General features: G+C 42.9%; 1 protein-coding gene across 1 annotated transcript; it reads right to left on the bottom strand.

Moving 5' to 3' along the window:
- Positions 1–14,075: 14,075 nt before the first annotated feature.
- LOC112069525 (trinucleotide repeat-containing gene 6B protein-like) lies at positions 14,076–17,929 on the bottom strand. Its single transcript, XM_024136866.2, has 2 exons — positions 17,665–17,929; positions 14,076–17,024 (listed from the first exon to the last, which is right to left on the bottom strand). The coding sequence occupies exons 1-2, from the start codon at positions 17,829–17,831 to the stop codon at positions 16,463–16,465; spliced, it is 729 nt and encodes a 242-aa protein (XP_023992634.1). The 5' UTR covers positions 17,832–17,929; the 3' UTR covers positions 14,076–16,462.
- Between the last annotated feature and the right edge of the window lie 895 nt (positions 17,930–18,824).

Genomic DNA, 18,824 nt, shown 5'->3' with positions numbered 1-18,824 from the left:
CTTTCCTCTATGTCTACATTTGTAATGGTAAAGGTTTTAATATGATCATTTATTTAATACATGTCGGGTCTTGAAGATACGCTCTGTTGATTCTCCATATTCTGTTGCTAAGTGTATTTTCTGTTGGTGTAATTAAGCATGATACCAGAGAATGATCCGAGATCACTATGTCATGGATTTTTTTAACCCAGTAAATTGTTGAGAACGTTTTTTAAAAATTAAAATGTAGTGAATTCTTGAATAGCTTTTCTGAATTGAGAAAAAATGAAAAAAGGAGTAGTCTTTTGTAGTTGGGAGTAGTAGTCTCCAGGTTTCCTGTAAATTATTTGTAGACATGGCATTTTTCAGATTCTTTGGAGGTTCCTTGAATCTGTGAATCTTATCGAATGTATGATTTAGGTCGCCTGCTAAAATAATAGTTCCTTTCTGGATTTGATCTAATATAGCTTGAATTCTGTCTAAAAACACCAGATGTGCCCCCGGTGGGATATATAATGAAATCAATGTACATTGTTCACCATGTAAGGTACAATTCAACATTAGAAAACTGCCTTCTTGGTCAGTGTGCTGGGATATAAGGGAAAGGGGTGTATTCTTATTTATCAGGATGCCGACACCTCTGCTGTTACTACAGTAGGTGGCAGCATAGGCTTCTCTAACCCAAGTCCTCTTTAAATATTCCATTTCTCCTTTTTTGAAATGTAACTCTTGCAGGATTGTTTGTTTGTTGTTGTTTCCATCGGCCCTGTGAGTTGTGCTGGCTGGAATTGTGTGGAGTACCAGCGTTAGCCTACTTTTCTACTATACTGCCGCCCAAAGTTAAAGAAGGTTGTAATAATGGAGAGGACAGTGTTTTGCTGTCACAGGTGCATTATCTTTTAAATCAACAAAAATATGTCTAAAAGCAATTGTTACAGCAACAGGAAAATAGCTTCAAGAGCTTTGTTCAAATACTGGTGGACTCAACTAACAAAAGAACGGACGATCTGACCAGAGGTCCAAGACCTTAAGAACAGTTTGCAGAGAGGCGGATGTCCTGAAAGAGAGACTTGCAGCAAGATCACAACAAACGGTAAGTCCACGCAAGATGATGTCAGCACTATCTGTGAATCATTATAGAGTATCACCAAAGGCATTACAGTATGGGTTAGAAACGCTGTGGTACCACAGTATGAGTCATAATACCCATAAAACCTACCCAAACACAGAAATGGTTGCAATAATTTGGTTGCAATAATTCATGTGAGCTTACCCTGGCGTGATGTATTCGCCTGTATTTACCTCCCAAAAATGAAATGCTAAATAGCTGCTAATGTGGCTATCATACAGAACTACAAATGCCTGTCGCAAGCTTCACGTCACACACCAGGGCCATGATGATCTGGACAACACCATAGTACCCTCCAAGCTCATCATTAATCTCGAGGCCCTGGGTCTGAACACCGCCCTGTGCAACCGCCCTGGACTTTCTGATGGGCAGCCCCCAGGTGTTGAAGGTAGGAAACAACATCTCCACTTCGCTGATCCTCAACACTGGGGCCCCACAAGGGTGTGTGCTCAGCCCCCTCCTGTACTACCTGTTCACCCATGACTACGTGGCCAAGCACGCCTCCAACTGAATCATCAAGTTTGCAGACAACACAACAGTAGTAGGCTTGATTACTAACGATGACGAGACAGCCTACATGGAGAAGGTGAGGGCTCTGGGAGTGTGGTACCTCTCACTCAACGTCAACGTCAACAAAACAAAAGAGATGATCGTGGACTTCAGGAAACAGCAGAGGGTGCACCCCTCTATCCACATCGACGGGACAGCAGTGGAGAAGGTGGAAGCTTTAAGTTCCTCAGCGTACACATCACTGACAAACTGAAATGGACCACCCACACAGACAGTGTGGAGAAGAAGGTACAACAGAGCCTCTTCAACCTTAGGAGGCTAAAGAAATTTGGCTTGTCACCTAAAACCCTCACAAACTATTACAGATGCCCAATTGAAAGCATCCTGTCGGGCTGCATCCCCGCCTGGTACGGCAACTGCACTGCCCGCAACCGCAAGGCTCTCCAGAGGGTGGTGCGGTCTGCCCAACGCATTACTGGGGGCAAACTACCCGCCCTCCAGGACATCTACAGCACCCGATGTCACAGGAAGGCCAAAAAGTTCATCAAGGACTTCAACCACCCAAACCACTGCCTGTTCACCCCGCTATCGCTATCATCCGGAAGGCGAGGTCAGTACAGGTGCATCAAAGCTGGGACCGAGAGCCTGAAAAACAGCTTCTATCTCAAGGCCATCAGCCTCCTAAACAGCCATCACTAGCATATTAGAGGCTGCTGCCTAGAGGCATAGACTAGAAATTACTGACCACTTTAAGGAATGGAACACTAGTCACTTTAATAATGTTACATATCTGGCATTACTCATCTCATATGTATATACTGTATTCTATACTATTCTACGGTATCTTATCTTGTTCGGGCGACGTTCGGCGGTCGACATCATCGACCTTCTAGCCATCGCCGATCCACTTCTCATTTTCCATTGGTTTTGTCTTGCCTTCCAATTCCATCAATTACATGTTGTGTATTTAAACCTCTGTTCCCCCCATGTCCTTGTCCGTAATTGTTTATTGTAGTGCTTGTGCACGGTATGCTGGTGATTACCGGGTTTTTGTTTGACCCATTTCATGTATTGTTCTGTTGACGGTGGTTTATGTTGATTAAACGGCACCGTTGTAAATCAGTTTTTGCTCTCCTGCGCCTGACTTCTCTGCCGCCAGTATGCACCTCATTACAGTTTACATATCTGGCATTACTCATCTCATATGTATATACTGTTTCCTATACTATTCTACGGTATCTCATTCAGTTAATAATGTTTACATATCTTGCATTACTCATCTCATATGTATATACTATATTCTATATTATTCACTGTATCTTTGTCCGTTCCGCTCTGACATTGCTCGTCCATATGTATATAGTCTTAATTAATTTGTGTGTATTGGGTATATGTTGTGTAATTTGTTAGATATTACTTGATAGATATTACTGCACTGACGGAGCTAGAAGCACAAGCATTTCGCCACACCCTCAACAACTTCTGCTAATCACGTGTATGTGACCAATACAATTTGATTTGATGAGTTTTCCAAATCCAGGCAAAGGTAAGAATATCTGGATGAACTATCTGATATTAGCTACACTTAGTAATTAATAAATTGGCTAAATTTGTTTAAATGGACCATTCTGAAATCTGTCTTGGGCAAGATTGAAATGTACACAATACCTGTTATCTAGCTAGCTAGTTAGCCACTAGCTCTCAAAAACCTGTCCTCTCTGTATGTAGGGTTTTCAGTGATTACATTCACCCAGTGTTAGCTCCATGTGAACTACAATTATGAGGCTGTGTTTTAAAGTTTATAAACAGCAATAATAATTGTTTTAAAACCGTAAAAAAAAAACATATGCCGATGTCCACCTTATCTTTCATATCAGCGAGAAATAATCTTTCAAATAAAAAATATACCCTTACTGTAGCAGTTTTGTAAAGATTCACAGGCTGTGTGTGCCTCCAGCTAATGAACTACACTTCCTCCCCAGTTATGCTTACACACAGGTGTTCTGAGCACGCTGGATAGCAAATTAACACTGGATAACTTTTTGTTTTCTCACCCATCTACTCATCTACACGTAAGTCGCTAAGAGCTTTTCACACCTGGATTGTGCAACATTTGCCCGATATTATTTTAAAAAATCTTCAAGCTATGCCAAATTTGTTGTTGATCATTGCTAGACAACCATTTTCAGGTCTTGCCATAGATTTTCAAGTAGATTTAAGTCAAAACTGCCACTCAGGAACTTTCACTGTCTTCGTGGTAAGCAACTTCAGTGTAGATTTGGCCTTGTGTTTTAGGTTATTGTCTTGCTGAAAGGTGAATTCATTTCCCAGTGTCTGCTGGAAAGCAGACTGAATCCTCTAGGATTTTGCCTGTGCTTAGCTCCATTCTGTTTATTTTTTATCCTGAAAAACTCCACAATCCCTAACGTTTACAAGCATAATCATAACATGATGCAGCCACCACTATGCTTGAAAATTTGGAGAGTGGTACTCAGTAATGTGTTGTATTGGATTTGCCCCAAACATAACACTTTGTATTCAGGACAAAAAGTTAATTGCTTTGTAACATTTTTGCAATATTACATCTGTGCCTTATTGCAAACAGGATGCATGTTTTGGAATATTTGTATACTGTACAAGCTTCCTTCTTTTCACTCTGTCAATTAGGTTAATATTGTGGAGTAACTACAATGTTGTTGATCCATCCTCAGTTTATTCCTATCACAGCCATTCAACTCTATAACTGTTTTACAGTCACCAGCGATTTCCTTTCTCTCCAGCAACTGAGTTAGGAAGGACACCTGTATCTTTGTAGTGACTGGATGTATTGATACACCATCCAAAGTGTAATTTAATAACTTCACCATGCTTAAAGAGATATATTTGTATTTCTTTTTTTACTTGTCTAGGCATTGGAAAACCCCCTTGGTCTTTGTGGTTGAATCTGTGTTTGAAATTCATTGCTGAGGGAACTTACAGACAGTTGGACTCCAATCAAGTTGTAGAATCATCTCAAGGATGATCAATGGAAACAGGATGCACCTGAGTTCAATTTCGAGTCTCATAGCAAAGGGTCTGAATACTTAATACATTTGCAAACATTTCTGAAAAACGGTTTCTGCTTTTTCATTATGGGGTATCGTGTGTAGATTGATGAGGTTTTAAAATATTTTTATCCATTTTAGAATAAGGCTGTAACATAACAAAATGTGGAAAAAGTCAAGTGGTCTGAATACTTTCCAAATACACTGTATGTACGTACGATCACTGTGGGGACAATGTCATTGATGCACTTATTGATGAAGCTGGTGACTGATAGTATACTCCTTAGTGCCATCGTATGAATCCTGGAATATTTTCCAGTCTGTGCTAGCAAAACAGTCCTGTAGTTTAGCATTTGCGTCATCTGACAAACCATTTTGTCAAACCAATACAACAACCCATTTCGATGGTATTGATATATAACGCATGCACCACTACTCTCAAGTTGAGACTTGTTGACAGATGCCAAACGCGACGGCTGTGAAGAAGGGAGCAGCTGCGGACCAGAAGACTACAGCCATAGCAGCACTGGTCCACATATGCCCTGACTCATCGTATTGCTTTGTTTATCTTTTGTGTCAACTTTGAATTCAATCTAAACCACAGATTAACTTCCTCCATTTTGTACATGACATTTAGACGCAGACATGAAGACATTCAAGCAGCACTTAGAGAGCAAGCATCTCCAGTCTCCACTGGTCCGAGTACTGGTTGATGCACAGGCCTAAGTGACCACACCCTCTTTAATGGACCTACAGGTGGGTTAAGATTCTCCCATCATTCACACATAGTTGACATAGTGTGAACCATCATGTTGTCAACCAAATTCTGTCCTCAATGCTTAAGTTGTATTGCGTATGTCTCAATTGGTGGAAATGCTGTGATCACTCATCGTCTTTAATGCTGTGATCACTCATCGTCTTTAATGCTGTGATCACTCATCGTCTTTAATGCTGTGATCACTCATCGTCTTTAATGTTGTGATCACTCATCGTCTTTAATGTTGTGATCACTCATCGTCTTTNATCACTCATCGTCTTTAATGTTGTGATCACTCATCGTCTTTAATGTTGTGATCACTCATCGTCTTTAATGCTGTGATCACTCATCGTCTTTAATGCTGTGATCACTCATCGTCTTTAATGCTGTGATCACTCATCGTCTTTCATGTTGTGATTCACAGACACAAGATGACCACGATTTGAATGTGGTAACTGAGATGGAATGACATTGAGAGACACAAGCTGACCCCCCCCCCCCGAGTATGACTGGACGTGGGCAGGATATTTGTGACAACAACCTAAAGGGGTGCAGAAGCACACATCACCCCATGTTATGTTTATTCCATGGCCATCCATCCCTCTAGCAATGTCCCATTGTCCCTCAACTTCGGACACTTTGTAGCTCTTCATTTTATCTTTATAAATCCACCCTTCCTTCACCCATTTTGCCTACGCTGCTTCCTTAACTTGTTCTTCTCCTGATTTGATAACATCTAGACTCGGTAACACGTTTAAAAGTGCTGTGGTGTACTGTTTCTGCAACTTTTTTTTTATTTTTTAAACCTGTGTAATGTTGTCCGGCTTATTCTGGGATTCAGGCTGAATGCAGTGGTAAATGTGCTGCTCACAGTTGACAGCAGCAACACAGACCTGTTAAATTGACAAGAAGGATGTTGATATAATTGCGTTTAGGCATGACTTCCTTGTTTTGAGTTAAGTGTATTTCTCATTCTACTGGAGTTGACCTAGTATTACATATTAAATCTACCTTAGGGGCAGTTTGACATTTACTGGGGTAAGAGGGCTGGTCCAAAATAGGGGATGGTTGTCAAACTTAATTGTTTTATATTTGGCACGGGAGGGTGGTGTTTTTCCCCTGAAGGTTTTACTATATATCTTCCATGTAGCCACATTTCCTATGGTCGCAAAAGCAGTTATTTGAATGTTCCATTCCATTTGGATCAATTGTGGGTCTACTCTCCACAGTTTATAGAAAGACACAGTAGCAGGCCAGTCTGGTTGTATTTTTACTTCTGATACTGATGTGCTGTCTGCAGGGCCTAAAATTAACATCCGCCACCCGCCAAATGCAGGTAGATTTGGGCATTTGCGAGGAAGATTTTAGCTAATCACACAAAGGACTACGAATCCTATAATATCCCACCTCAGCGCAACACTGCCTGGCTTGGGAGCTGTGCACACTGTGGTTGAAGGGCTGAAGTAAGATTCATTTTTAGAAGCGCTGTGCACAGGCATAAAAGTTGATCTAATTTACTCAAAAGTAAACTAAAGTGAGACTTTGTCTTTGTGTTTCTTGGCTATTTAAATTGTTTTGTTCACAAGCTCGGTTGCTAGAGACATATCGGCTACGAGTCAGATTCTCTATCTCATAGGCAGGTGTAATTATGGCAAAAATATATTTTGGCTGGTAAAAATCTGAGTGGCTGGTAGATTCTTAAACTGCCACATTGGCTGGTGGACCAAAAAGTTAATTTCAGGCCCTGGCTGTCTGTTGTCGATCATCATTCCCCCAAGTTGTCCTGTATAGTATGGCCACATAGGCCTATGCTCCCAGCAGGCCCCGTTATTAAAATAAGATTAAGACTTGTTCTGCCTCCTTTCCGATCTGAGCAGCTATTCTTCCACTTAGAACCTAACACTTCAATAGCCTAAGTATTTTCCATTTCATTAAATATATGACCTTTTATGTGACATAAAGACAACTAGTCACAATGAAAATTCATTGCATACATTTTATATAATTATAAATACAGCATCAAAATGCTGAAAATCTTATTTCCCACAAGCTGATCATTGCCTGCAGCCGGCTCTGATCTTAGTGTAATGAAACAGGCAGGGAAAGTGAGCTTGCTCGTGGTGGTCGGCGAACCCTCAACCTTCTGACCCGTAGCCATGTGTGGCATTGACTGTATCACAAAACCAGCCTGAAATGGTAAAGCCGATATCCACGTTTGTAAACACAGGGTTGCTACAGTTAGTTATTTATAGTGGTAATAATCAATTTAGAGTTCATTTTATGGAGGGGGAGAGTGTGCACATAAAGTGTGCACATGTCAACTGAATTTATTTTCAGCAAACTTAACATGTGTAAATATTTGTATGAACATAACAAGATTCAACAACTGAGACATAAACTGAACAAGTTCCACAGACATGTGACTAACAGAAATTGAATAATGTGTCTCTGAACAAAGAGGGGGTCAAAATCAAAAGTAACAGTCAGTATCTGGTGTGGCCACCAGCTGCATTAAGTACTGCAGTGCATCTCCTCCTCATGGACTGCACCAGACTTGCCAGTTCTTGCTGTGAGATGTTACCCCACTCTTCCACCAAGGGACATGCAAATTCCCAGACATTTCTTTGGGGAATGGCCCTCACCCTCCAATCCAACAGGTCCCAGGCGTGCTCAATGGGATTGAAATCCGGGCTCTTCGCTGGCCATGGCAGAACACTGACATTCCTGTCTTGCAGGAAATCACGCACAGAACGAGCAGTATGGCTGGTGGCGTTGTCATGCTGGACGGTCATGTCAGGATGAGCCTGCCGGAAGGGTACCACATGAGGGAGGAGGATGTCTTCCCTGTAACGCACAGCGTTGAGATTGCCTGCAATGACAACAAGCTCAGTCCGATGATGCTGTGACACACCGCCCCAGACCATGGCGGATCCTCCACCTCCAAATCGATCCCACTTCAGAGTAAAGGCTTCAGTGTAACGCTCAACAATAAATGATAAACGCAAATCCGAACATCACCCCTGGTGAGACAAAACCGCGACTCGTCAGTGAAGAGCACTTTTTGCCAGTCCTGTCTGGTCCAGCGACGGTGGTTTTGTACCCATAGGTGACGTTGTTGCCGGTGATGTCTGGTGAGGACCTGCCTTACAACAGGCCTACAAGCCCTCAGTCCAGCCTCTCTCAGCCTATTGCAGACAGTGTGAGCACTGATGGAGGGATTGTGCATTCCTGGTGTAACTCGGGCAGTTGTTGTTGCCATCCAGTATCTGTCCCGCAGGTGTGATGTTCGGATGTACCGATACTGTGCAGGTGTTGTGACACGTGGTCGGTCTGCCACTGCGAGGACGATCAGCTGTCCGTCCTGTCTCCCTGTAGCGCTGTCTTAGGCGTCTCACAGTATGGACATTGCAATTTATTGCCCTGGCCACATCTGCAGTCCTCATGCCTCCTTGCAGCATGCATAGGGCACATTCAAGCAGATGAGCAGGGACCCTGGGCATCTTCCTTTTGGTATTTTTCAGAGTCGGTAGAAACAAGCATGGGAAACAGTGTTTAAACCCTTTACAATGAAGATCTGTGAAGTTATTTGGATTTTTACAAATTATCTTTGAATGACAGGGTCCTGAAAAAGGGACGTTTCTTTTTTTGCTGAGTTTATTTCTTTACAGTGCAAGGGGAGGAGGGTATTGTGAAAATCTTTTTTTTATGTTGGGGAGGTTGGTGTTTTTTTACTCATGACCCCCCTTCCACCCCCCCACACATTTCTAACTGTCCTTTACGCTTCTAGTTGTTTCTCAATTTGTAACTCACCCACCAAAAATCACAATACGCTGTTTCACATTTTGTGTTATTTGTGCTGGTCTAATTCTTAAAATGGAAAAGCAGAAGAATCTGTGTGCTCTCAAATATCAATAATAGTTCATAAGGTGCTCTTTGATGTACCAGCTTTGTGGCATTGATTAATATATTGTTTTATCTTTACTTCAAGTCAGATGTTTATATGTTATGTATAATAGGCATATGTATACATTGTTAACTATTTTGATCTCTTTAAAACAATGTAATTGCTGGAGTTCAGGTGTTTGACGTGATTGATGGGTGACTAGGTGCATTCTTGTCAAATAAATATGCTTATTCATACATGATTATGGATACATTCTGCAATGAGTTAATCTGGCTTTGAGGGTATTGAATATAGACCTCCACAGGCTGAACGAGAAGAGGATCTGGTAAAATAAGGGTAGCCTAGTATTCATGGCACATTGTAAATATCTGACTGCTACTAGAATAGTATTCTGTACAAGATACAAGACCAAATGCATAAATAAGCATTTGGTATTAAATGAAACATTGAAAATGTTCAATATATCTTTCGTTTAAGGATCAAGGTAGCTATAGATAGTTAGCTAACAGCAAAGGTGTCAGATAGAGATTATGTGTAGGAGCTTGCAGGGATTTGTAGTCTTGCATGATATCTACAGTTGAAGTCGGACGTTTACATACACCTTAGCCAAATACATTTAAACTCAGTTTTTCACAATTCCTAACATTTAATCCTAGTAAAAATGCCCTGTCTTAGGTCAGTTAGGATCAACACTTTATTTGAAGAATGTGAAATGTCATAATAGTAGAGAGAATTACATTTAAGTCATTTAGCAGAGAATGATTTATTTATGCTTTTATTTCTTTCATCACATTCTCAGTGGGTCAGAAGTTTACATACACTCAATTAGTATTTAGTAGAATTAAATTGTTTAACTTGGGTCAAACGTTTCGGGTAGCCTTCCACAAGCTTCCCACAATAAGTTGGGTGAATTTTGGCCCATTCCTCCTGACAGAGCTGGTGTAACTGAATCAGGTTTGTAGGCCTCCTTGCACGCACACACTTTCAGTTCTGCCCACAAATTTTCATTGGGATTGAGGTCATGGCTTTGTGATGGCCACTCCAATACCTTGACTTTGTTGTCCTTAAGCCATTTCGCCACAACTTTGGAAGTATGCTTGGGGTCATTGTCCATTTGGAAGACCCATTTGCGACCAAGCTTTAACTTCCTGACTGATGTCTTGAGATGTTGTTTCAATTTATCCACATAATTTTCTTTCCTCATGCCATCTATTTTGGGAAGAGCACCAGGCCCTCCTGCAGCAAAGCACCCCCACAACATGATGCTGCCAACCCGTGTTTCACGGTTGGGATGGTGTTCTTCGGCTTGCAAGCCTCCCCCTTTTTCCTCCAAACATAACGATGGTCATTATGGCCAAACAGTTCTATTTTTGTTTCATCAGATCAGAGGATATTTCTCCAAAAAGTATGATCTTTGTCCCCATGTGCAGTTGCAAACCGTAGTCTAGCTTTTTTTATGGCAGTTTTGGAGCAGTGGCTTCTTCCTTGCTGAGCGGCCTCTCAGGTTATGTCGATATAGGACTCATTTTACTGTGGATATAGATACTTTTGTACCTGTTTCCTCCAGCTTCTATAGCCATGAAATAATTATCAGGAATTCTCCAAGCTGTTTAAAGCCACAGTCAACTTAGTGTATGTAAACTTCTGACCCACTGGAATTGTGACACAGTGAATTATAAGTGAAATAATCTGTCTGTAAACAATTGTTGGAAAAATGACTTGTGTCATGCACAAAGTAGATGTCCTAACCAACTTGCCAAAACCCATAGTTTGTTAACAAGATATTTGTGGAGTTGTTGAAAAACAAGTTTTAATGACTCCAACCTAAGTGTATGTAAACTACCGACTTCAACTGTACTTTGATGCTAATTAGCTTTTTCGAATCTTAGAGTAAATAGAGCCAGATATATTGATTAAAGTTACCTTGTCTGAGATTGATTTAACATGGTCGTCAAAATGTCAAGCCAGGGAAAACCTACATGAAACAGGCCTCGTTTGAAGTGGTTCTAAAATCCCCTATTGGAAAATTGAATGGTGAAAAACCATGAAAAACCACCAACATTTTCTGTGGGATTCTATTACAGATAACTGTGAAAACAGACTATAGAGGGACAATCCAGGAGGAATAACATTGTTGTGGATGACATACCAGGGTCTCCACATGAGACCTGGGCGGAGTCTGAGGAGAAAGTGAGAAAAGATTTTTACCAAAAAGCTGCAGATGGATCATAGGAAGATTGAGGTGGAGCGCACATACAGGTCTGGAAAACCTGTAACCAGCCCAGGTGACAGACCCAGGCTGATAGTGGTCAAGTTCCTAAGGTTCAAGGACAAGATCGATGTTCTGGAGAGAGCCAAGAACTTGAGGAACTAACATCTTACTCAACGAGGACTTCTCTGAAGCTGTGCACCAGAGGTAGAAAGAACTTATCCCAGCTATGAAAGCTGCCAGAGAGCGTGGGGACATTGCTTAGGCCTACATCCGCTACGACAAGCTCATTGTCCACCCTTCCTCGCAAAAGCCTGGGAGGAGTGAGAGCCAAGCTTTTGGGTCAGTAGCTTCAACCCATCACACAGACATACACCAACTGACACTCACAAGTGCCTGATTGACTAATAGTCAGTCAAACAATTTTTAAATTGTTACTTTACTTATTTTCTTTTCACTGATAAGCTACCCAGGAAAGGTCTAGGAATAGCCCATATTAATATAAGTAGCCTTTGAAATAAGGTTAATGAAATCAATAACTTGCTAACATCACATAACATTCCTATACTGGCCATCTCTGAAACTCACTTTGATAATTCCTTTGACGATACAGCAGTAGCAATACAGGGATATGACATCTACAGAAAAGACAGGAATGCCTGTATATGTTCAGAGCATTATTCCTGTACAGTTTAGAGGATCTCATGTCAAATTATTTTGAAGTGTTGTGATTGCAAGTTCTCCTGCCTCGTCTAAAGCCTCTTCTTTAGGGGTGCTTTAGGCCACCAAGTACTAACAAAATCAAATCAAATGTATTGGTCACATACACGTGTTTGTGGGTGTAGCGAAATGCTTGTGCTTCTAGCTCCGACAGTGCAGTAATATCTAACAAGTGATATTTAACAGTTTCACAACATATACCCAAAATACACGTAAATCTAAGTAACAAATGGATTAAGAATATATATACATATGTCAGAGCGTCATTGGACGCAATATTTACACACAATTAAAGTGACTAAGATACCATAGTATAGTGTAGAGTGCAGTTTATACATATGAGATGAGTAATGCTAGATACGGAAACATTATTAAAGTGGCTAGTGATCCATTTCTAAAAGTTTTAATCTATGTCTATAGGCAGCCGCCTCTAATGTGCTAGTGATGGCTGTTTGGCAGTCTGATGGCCTTGAGATAGAAGCTGTTTTTCAGTCTCTCTGTCCCAGCTTTGATGCACCTGTACTGACCTCGCCTTCTGGATGATAGCGGGGTGAACAGGCAGTGGCTCGGGTGGTTGATGTCCTTGATKATCTTTTTGGCCTTCCTATGGCATCGGGTCCTTTAGGTGTCCAGGAGGGCGGGAAGTTTGCCCCCGGTGATCCGTTGGGCAGACTGCACCACCCTCTGGAGAGCTTTGCGGTTGTGGGCGGAGCAGTTGCCGTACCAGGCGATGACACAGCCCGACAGGATGCTCTCAATTGTGCATCTGTTAAAGTCTCAGAGGGTTTTAGGTGTTAAACCAAATTTCTTTAGCCTCCTGAGGTTGGATAATTTGTATTTGGATAATATGTGTGCAATGCTTGATAGTGTGTGTAATGTTAACAGAGGTCTGTTTTCTGGGTGACCTGAACATTGACTGGTTAGCAACTAGCTGTCCTCTCAAGAGGTAGCTTCTAACTGTGACTAATGCCTGTAATACGACCCAGGATATCACTCAACAAACTTGTTGGATCTGTGACATCCGCTTGTATTGATCATATCTTCACTAATGCTGCAGTGCTTTGCTCCAAAGCAATATCAGTTCCCATTGGTTGTAGTGACCATATTATTGTGTCAATAACAAGGAAAGCCAAAGTGCCAAAGGTTGGGCCTAAAGTAATTTATAAGAGATCCCACAAAATGTTTCCCCAGGACTCTTTTGTTGAACATGTTGGTCTGATGTGTATGAGGAAGTGAATCCAAATGCGGCACTGGAATGATTTGTAAAATGATGCATGCCAATTAACTCTGAGAACCGGTTGGAGAGTTATTTATCCAACAGAACCCAGAGTGTTCTCCACTGGAATGTTCTCTATCATCAGATATGTACAGTGCGTTGTCCCTCAGGGCCGTTGTCCTGGACCTACTACTCTATATTTTTACAAATGATTTGCCACTGGTCTTACAAAGCTAAAATGACAATGTATGCAGATGATTCCACTCTCCATGTCAGCACCCAAAGCCAGTGAGATCCCTTCAATTCTAAATAAGGAGTTAGTCATCAGAATGGGTGATTAATAAACTGGTCTTAAATACATCTAAAACTAATAGCATTGTATTTGGTTCAAAACATCCTCTAAAGACCTAAACGTCAACTGGAGTTGTACATAAAGGGTGTGAACATTGAGCAAGTTGAGGAAGCTAAACTCCTAGGTATAACATTGGATGGTCAATTATCATGGGCAAGTCATTGAAAAAAAGTTGTGAAGATGGGGAGGGGTATGTGTCAGACTCACTGAGATAGTGGTGTGGTTTTAAAATGTAACACAATGACACCCGAAGAGTTGAATTCAACCTTTATTGTGTTTGCTTAAATTAATTATCTCCTTTGTAAAATCTGAAAACAAACAAAAAGAACCTGAACAGGAGTGATAAAGCCCGCCTTAATTTAAATTGATACACAACAAAAAAATAAAACAATTGGTAACTTTAACGTGTTTGCAAAACACCGCTCCAGCTCAGCTTGGTATGGTAGGTTTTGGCATCTTAATATAATTGCCTTCAGTTGTTTGCTTCTTTAAAAAAAATATTACTGCAATTCAGACAAAAAAAAATTATATTTCTGCTAAAACCACAACTTAAGAGAAATATGCATTAGTGCCTATGTTCTTGAACTTTCCACACACGCACACACCTGCATCAAGTACATACACACGGAACACCTGATGTAAAAAATGTCCGCCTACCAAGTGTTTGCAGACACACACACTATCTCTCACAATCACTCGCTTGTTAATCATGAATCCACTTGTTAATCATGAATCTCTTTGACAAAAACACATTCACCACGGCAACGACAGACACAGGGCGCGTTCCTATGCTTAGACGTTGCTGAAGACAGACCTTACTTAAAATACCTATTCAGGCGTTGTATCAGCTAACCACATCATAGGTTATAGCAATTTGTCAGTCGATGACGTGGCACGCAACCGTTGGTTGTTGCATCGCTTCTCCTTAGCTGTGGACCGCGCCCACAGCCTCACAATATCATCCTCAACATACCGTCACGCCTAGCACATTCACACAGGCTAGTAATAAGTGATCAGTCATCATCATGACATAATAACCAACTTGATTAAGAAAAAATATATAACGAGGTCAGCATTTTGAAGGAAAAACAAAAAGAAAAGACATCTTGGATTTTTCCACTGTTCCACAATTTTTTTTACAAACAGGAAAAAAAATGACATACAAGATACATTTTTGCTTGTTAAACATCAGAGCAGTGTGTAACTGGTGAGAAATAGAGAGAAGGTGATTCCGAATGTCAGAATGGGTTGGGTCAGGTAGGTACTGTAAGCCCAACTGGCCCGGCGCTGTAACGTCCTGTAGGTTTGTGTAGTAGAGTTGTTGTAATAAGTTGTTACACATCACATAGGAAGACCTCCATGTGATGTCACGTTGTTAGTTCCTCTACAGGGCATGCCTGAGTGATAGGGGCTCAGTATGCTCAGTGTGTTCTGTTTTTGTATTACATGGGTGTAGAAAGAGGAGTCATCCAGGTGAGTCTGTCAGTCCAACAGATTCCACCTCTCTGTTCAAGTCTTGCTGTTGAAGTCTTCATTTAAAGGTAAAAGGTGTGCGAATGTATGCGGTTATGTGTGTGTGTGAGATTTTGTGTGCGGGTAGTGTTGGCATGTCACCGTCTATTCGTGACATAATGTGTGACAGTTAATGTCAGTGGACCTGCATGTTTGTGACCAGTGTAGTATGAACTCATTTCATCGGTGTGTTAACGTATATGCACACAGTGGCCAGTTTATAAGTTACACCAGCTCGTTCCCGAAAAGGGCTCGCTCCTACAGACAGTGAGTCACGTGGCCGTGGCTGGCTATATATAGCAGGCAGACGGGCATCAAGGCATTCTAGTTACTGTTCGATTGAACGCTAGAATGGGCAAAACAAGTGACCTTAGCGACTGAGCGTGGTATGATTGTCGGTGCCAGGCGTACCGGTTCCAGTCTCTCAGAAGCCTCCTGTGCTTTTCACGCACAACACTGTCTAGGGTTTACTGAGAATGGAGCGACAAACTAAAAGCATCCAGTCAGCAGCAGTCCTGTGGGTGAAAACAGCTCATTGATGAGAGGTCGAAGGAGAACGGCAAGAAAAGTGCAAGCTAACAGGCGGGCCACAAACAGGAAAATAATGGCGCAGTACAACAGTGGTGTGCAGAACGGCATCTCGGAAAACACAACTCGTCGGTCCTTGTCATGGATGGGCTATTGCAGCAGATGACCGCACTGGGTTTCCACTCCTATCAGGTAAAAACAAGAAGAAGCGGCTCCAGTGGGCACACGATCACCAACACTGGACAATTGAGGAGTGGAAAAACATTGCCTGGTCCAACGAATCCTGGTTCCTGTTGAGTCATGCTGACGGCAGAGTCAGGATCTGGCGTAAGCAGCATGAGTCCATGGCCCGCTCCTGCCTGGTGTCAACAGTACAGGCTGGTGGTGTAATGGTGGGGGAATGTTTTCCTGGCACACGTTAGGTCCCTAGATACCAATTGAGCAACGTTTCCATGCCCCGAAGAATTCTGGAGGCAAAGGGGGGGTTTGACCCGGTACTAGATGGGTGTACCTAATATACTGGCCACTGAGTGTGTGTGGGAGAAGTTGTGTAAGTGCATGTTTTTTCGTAATGTATGCGTTCATGTATTAGGTGTGGTCATTCAGATAGAATCAGCCCCTCCTCCTAGCAGGTCTCCAGGCAGCAGAGCAGCAGGACTCCCCATCTGGTGTGGATCCTCTATGGCAGGGGACCCCCACATACTACTGCTGGGGTACCCTCCACCCCCCATCCCTCCCCACAAACCCTGTCTGCCGGGCTCTACACCCCCAGCCACCCCTCCTCCCCCAGAACCGTTGCTGCTCCACTGGGCAAACATACTCAGGCCGGGCCCCTGGGTGGGGGTAGGATCCAGTGAGCCTCCTGTACCGTCTAAACTCTGCCAGCCAGAGCTGACGGGCCCCGAGCTGCCTCCTCCCCCTCCGTTACCTCCTCCTCCAGGGGCAGATCCCTCTCCTTCTCTGGTTCTGTCTCGTTCCCTCTCCCCGCTGCTGTTGGCCCCCATGGCGCCTGTCCCTGTGGGGCCCCCCTGGCCTCCGCTGGACCCTGGGGCCCCGGCTGCTCCGCTGGACCCTGCTCCTCCCGCCTGGGAATGTGCAAAATAGCGAGCGACCTCCTCTTCGCTCACAAACTTGGCCAAAATGGTGGTATTGCCCAGGACACACCTGGAGAGAGAGAGAGAATAAGGAGTGATTGAATGTTAGTTTTGTGTTCACCGGCTATTATCTATTAGTGTTCACATTTTATTATAGTAATCGCCATTAAGTCTAAGCAGGTTTTCCCCAGCCCATTCCTACAAAATGAGTGTGTTCCAAGCCCACCAGACAGCCTGCATGGAATGTCCTTGATTTTCAGTCTATGGTATGTCCATCTATGGAGCTGGAGCTTGTTCATCTACAGCAGTGACTCCAAACGGTGGGGCGTGCATTAGTCATTGCATACCTTACATGTCTAGATCAACTAGCCCATGTCAGCGAACCTTTGATTTTTTAGGCCATAGATTGTTGTAATTTTTTTTCACTCAAATATCAGATGAATACATATTAGACATGGCAAAATGTATACAGCTGCAGGAAATAAGCTTTAAATAGGCAACATTGCCTCCACCAAAACAGGGGTGTGAAAAGCTTGTCATGAACAGTGCTTGTGCCCATAGCAATAGATGTGGTGCGGAGGGGTGGGGGGATGTTTACCCCAATGCTGAAACTTTTTCACTCGGCACCTCCGAGTGATAAAGTTTGAGAACCCCTGATCTACAAAACTACACCACTGAGGCTGATTGACAAGCTGAAAGGAGGGGCTTACATGTGTAGTGCGCTCTGGGCCTTTGCTGCTTCCTGTGGGGTGCTGTAGCGAATCAGAGCGCTGCCCTGGGTCAGGCCGAGGTGAAAGGTCAGCAGGGGGCCATGCTGCATACAGATGGTACGGAGTGTGGAGCCGTCAATCTGCAGGAGGGAACAACAGAGGGACATGGGTTAGGGATGACTTGTGTGGTAGAGGGGGATATGTGAAGGAAAAGTGATGGTTTGTGTGCACATGCATGTGGTTGTCTCTGTTGTCCTGAGGATGATGTGTGTGTGTGTGTGTGTGTGTGTGTGTGTGTGTGTGTGTGTGTGTGTGTGTGTGTGTGTGTGTGTGTGTGTGTTAGGTAGTCTTGATGAGGGATGATGTGAAAAAAATGGCGCCGGAGGAGATGGCCGCCGTTTCACGGTCTCCTAACCAATTGTGCTATTGTGTTTTTTTGCGCGATATTTGTAAATTATTTTGTACATGTTTCTGCAACCGTATCTTACGGAGAAAAGAGCTTCTGGATATCAGAACAGCGATCACTCACCTCGGATTAGACAAAGATTTCTTCAACAACAACCAAGCAGGACTCACACGATATTCTCCAAACACCCCRCAGGGCAGACATCCCAATTATTCGCAAAAGGAAGCGACGCAGAGGACGAAGAGCCGGTTGCCTCGTCCGGACCCGTAGAAGGCAACTAGGAAAGCTGCCGTTACCGTCAATATTACTCGCCAACGTGCAATCATTGGACAATAAACTAGACGAGGTACGACCACGAATATCCTACCAACGGGACATCAAAAACTGTAATATCCTATGCTTCACGGAATCGTGGCTGAATGACAACATGGATATTCAGCTAGCGGGATACACGCTGCACCGGCAGGATAGAACAGCACACTCCGGTAAGACGGGGGGGGGGGCGGCGGCGGTCTGTGCATATTTGTTAACAACAGCTGGTGCACGAAATCTAAGGAAGTCTCTAGATTTTGCTCACCTGAAGTACAGTATATTGTGATAAATTGCAGGCCACACTACTTGCCTAGAGAGTTCTCAGCTATACTTTTCGTGGCTGTTTATTTACCACCACAGACAGATGCGGGCACTAAGACCGCACTCAGTCAGCTGTATAAGGAAATAAGCAAACAGGAAACCACTCACCCAGAGGCGGCGC

Source organism: Salvelinus sp. IW2-2015, unplaced genomic scaffold, assembly GCF_002910315.2.
Source record: "Salvelinus sp. IW2-2015 unplaced genomic scaffold, ASM291031v2 Un_scaffold1038, whole genome shotgun sequence".
Taxonomy (NCBI): Eukaryota; Metazoa; Chordata; class Actinopteri; order Salmoniformes; family Salmonidae; genus Salvelinus; species Salvelinus sp. IW2-2015.
The sequence above is the reverse complement of the archived record's forward strand: the minus strand, read 5'-3'. Positions and strand labels throughout refer to the sequence as shown.

Coding starts and splice junctions, on each gene's coding strand:
- LOC112069525 (XM_024136866.2), bottom strand. CDS start 17,831: ATGTCCCTCTGTTGTTCCCTCCTGCAGATTGACGGCTCCACACTCCGT. Junction 17,025..17,664: donor GCCCAGAGCGCACTACACAT/GTAAGCCCCTCC, acceptor CTCTCTCTCCAG/GTGTGTCCTGGGCAATACCA.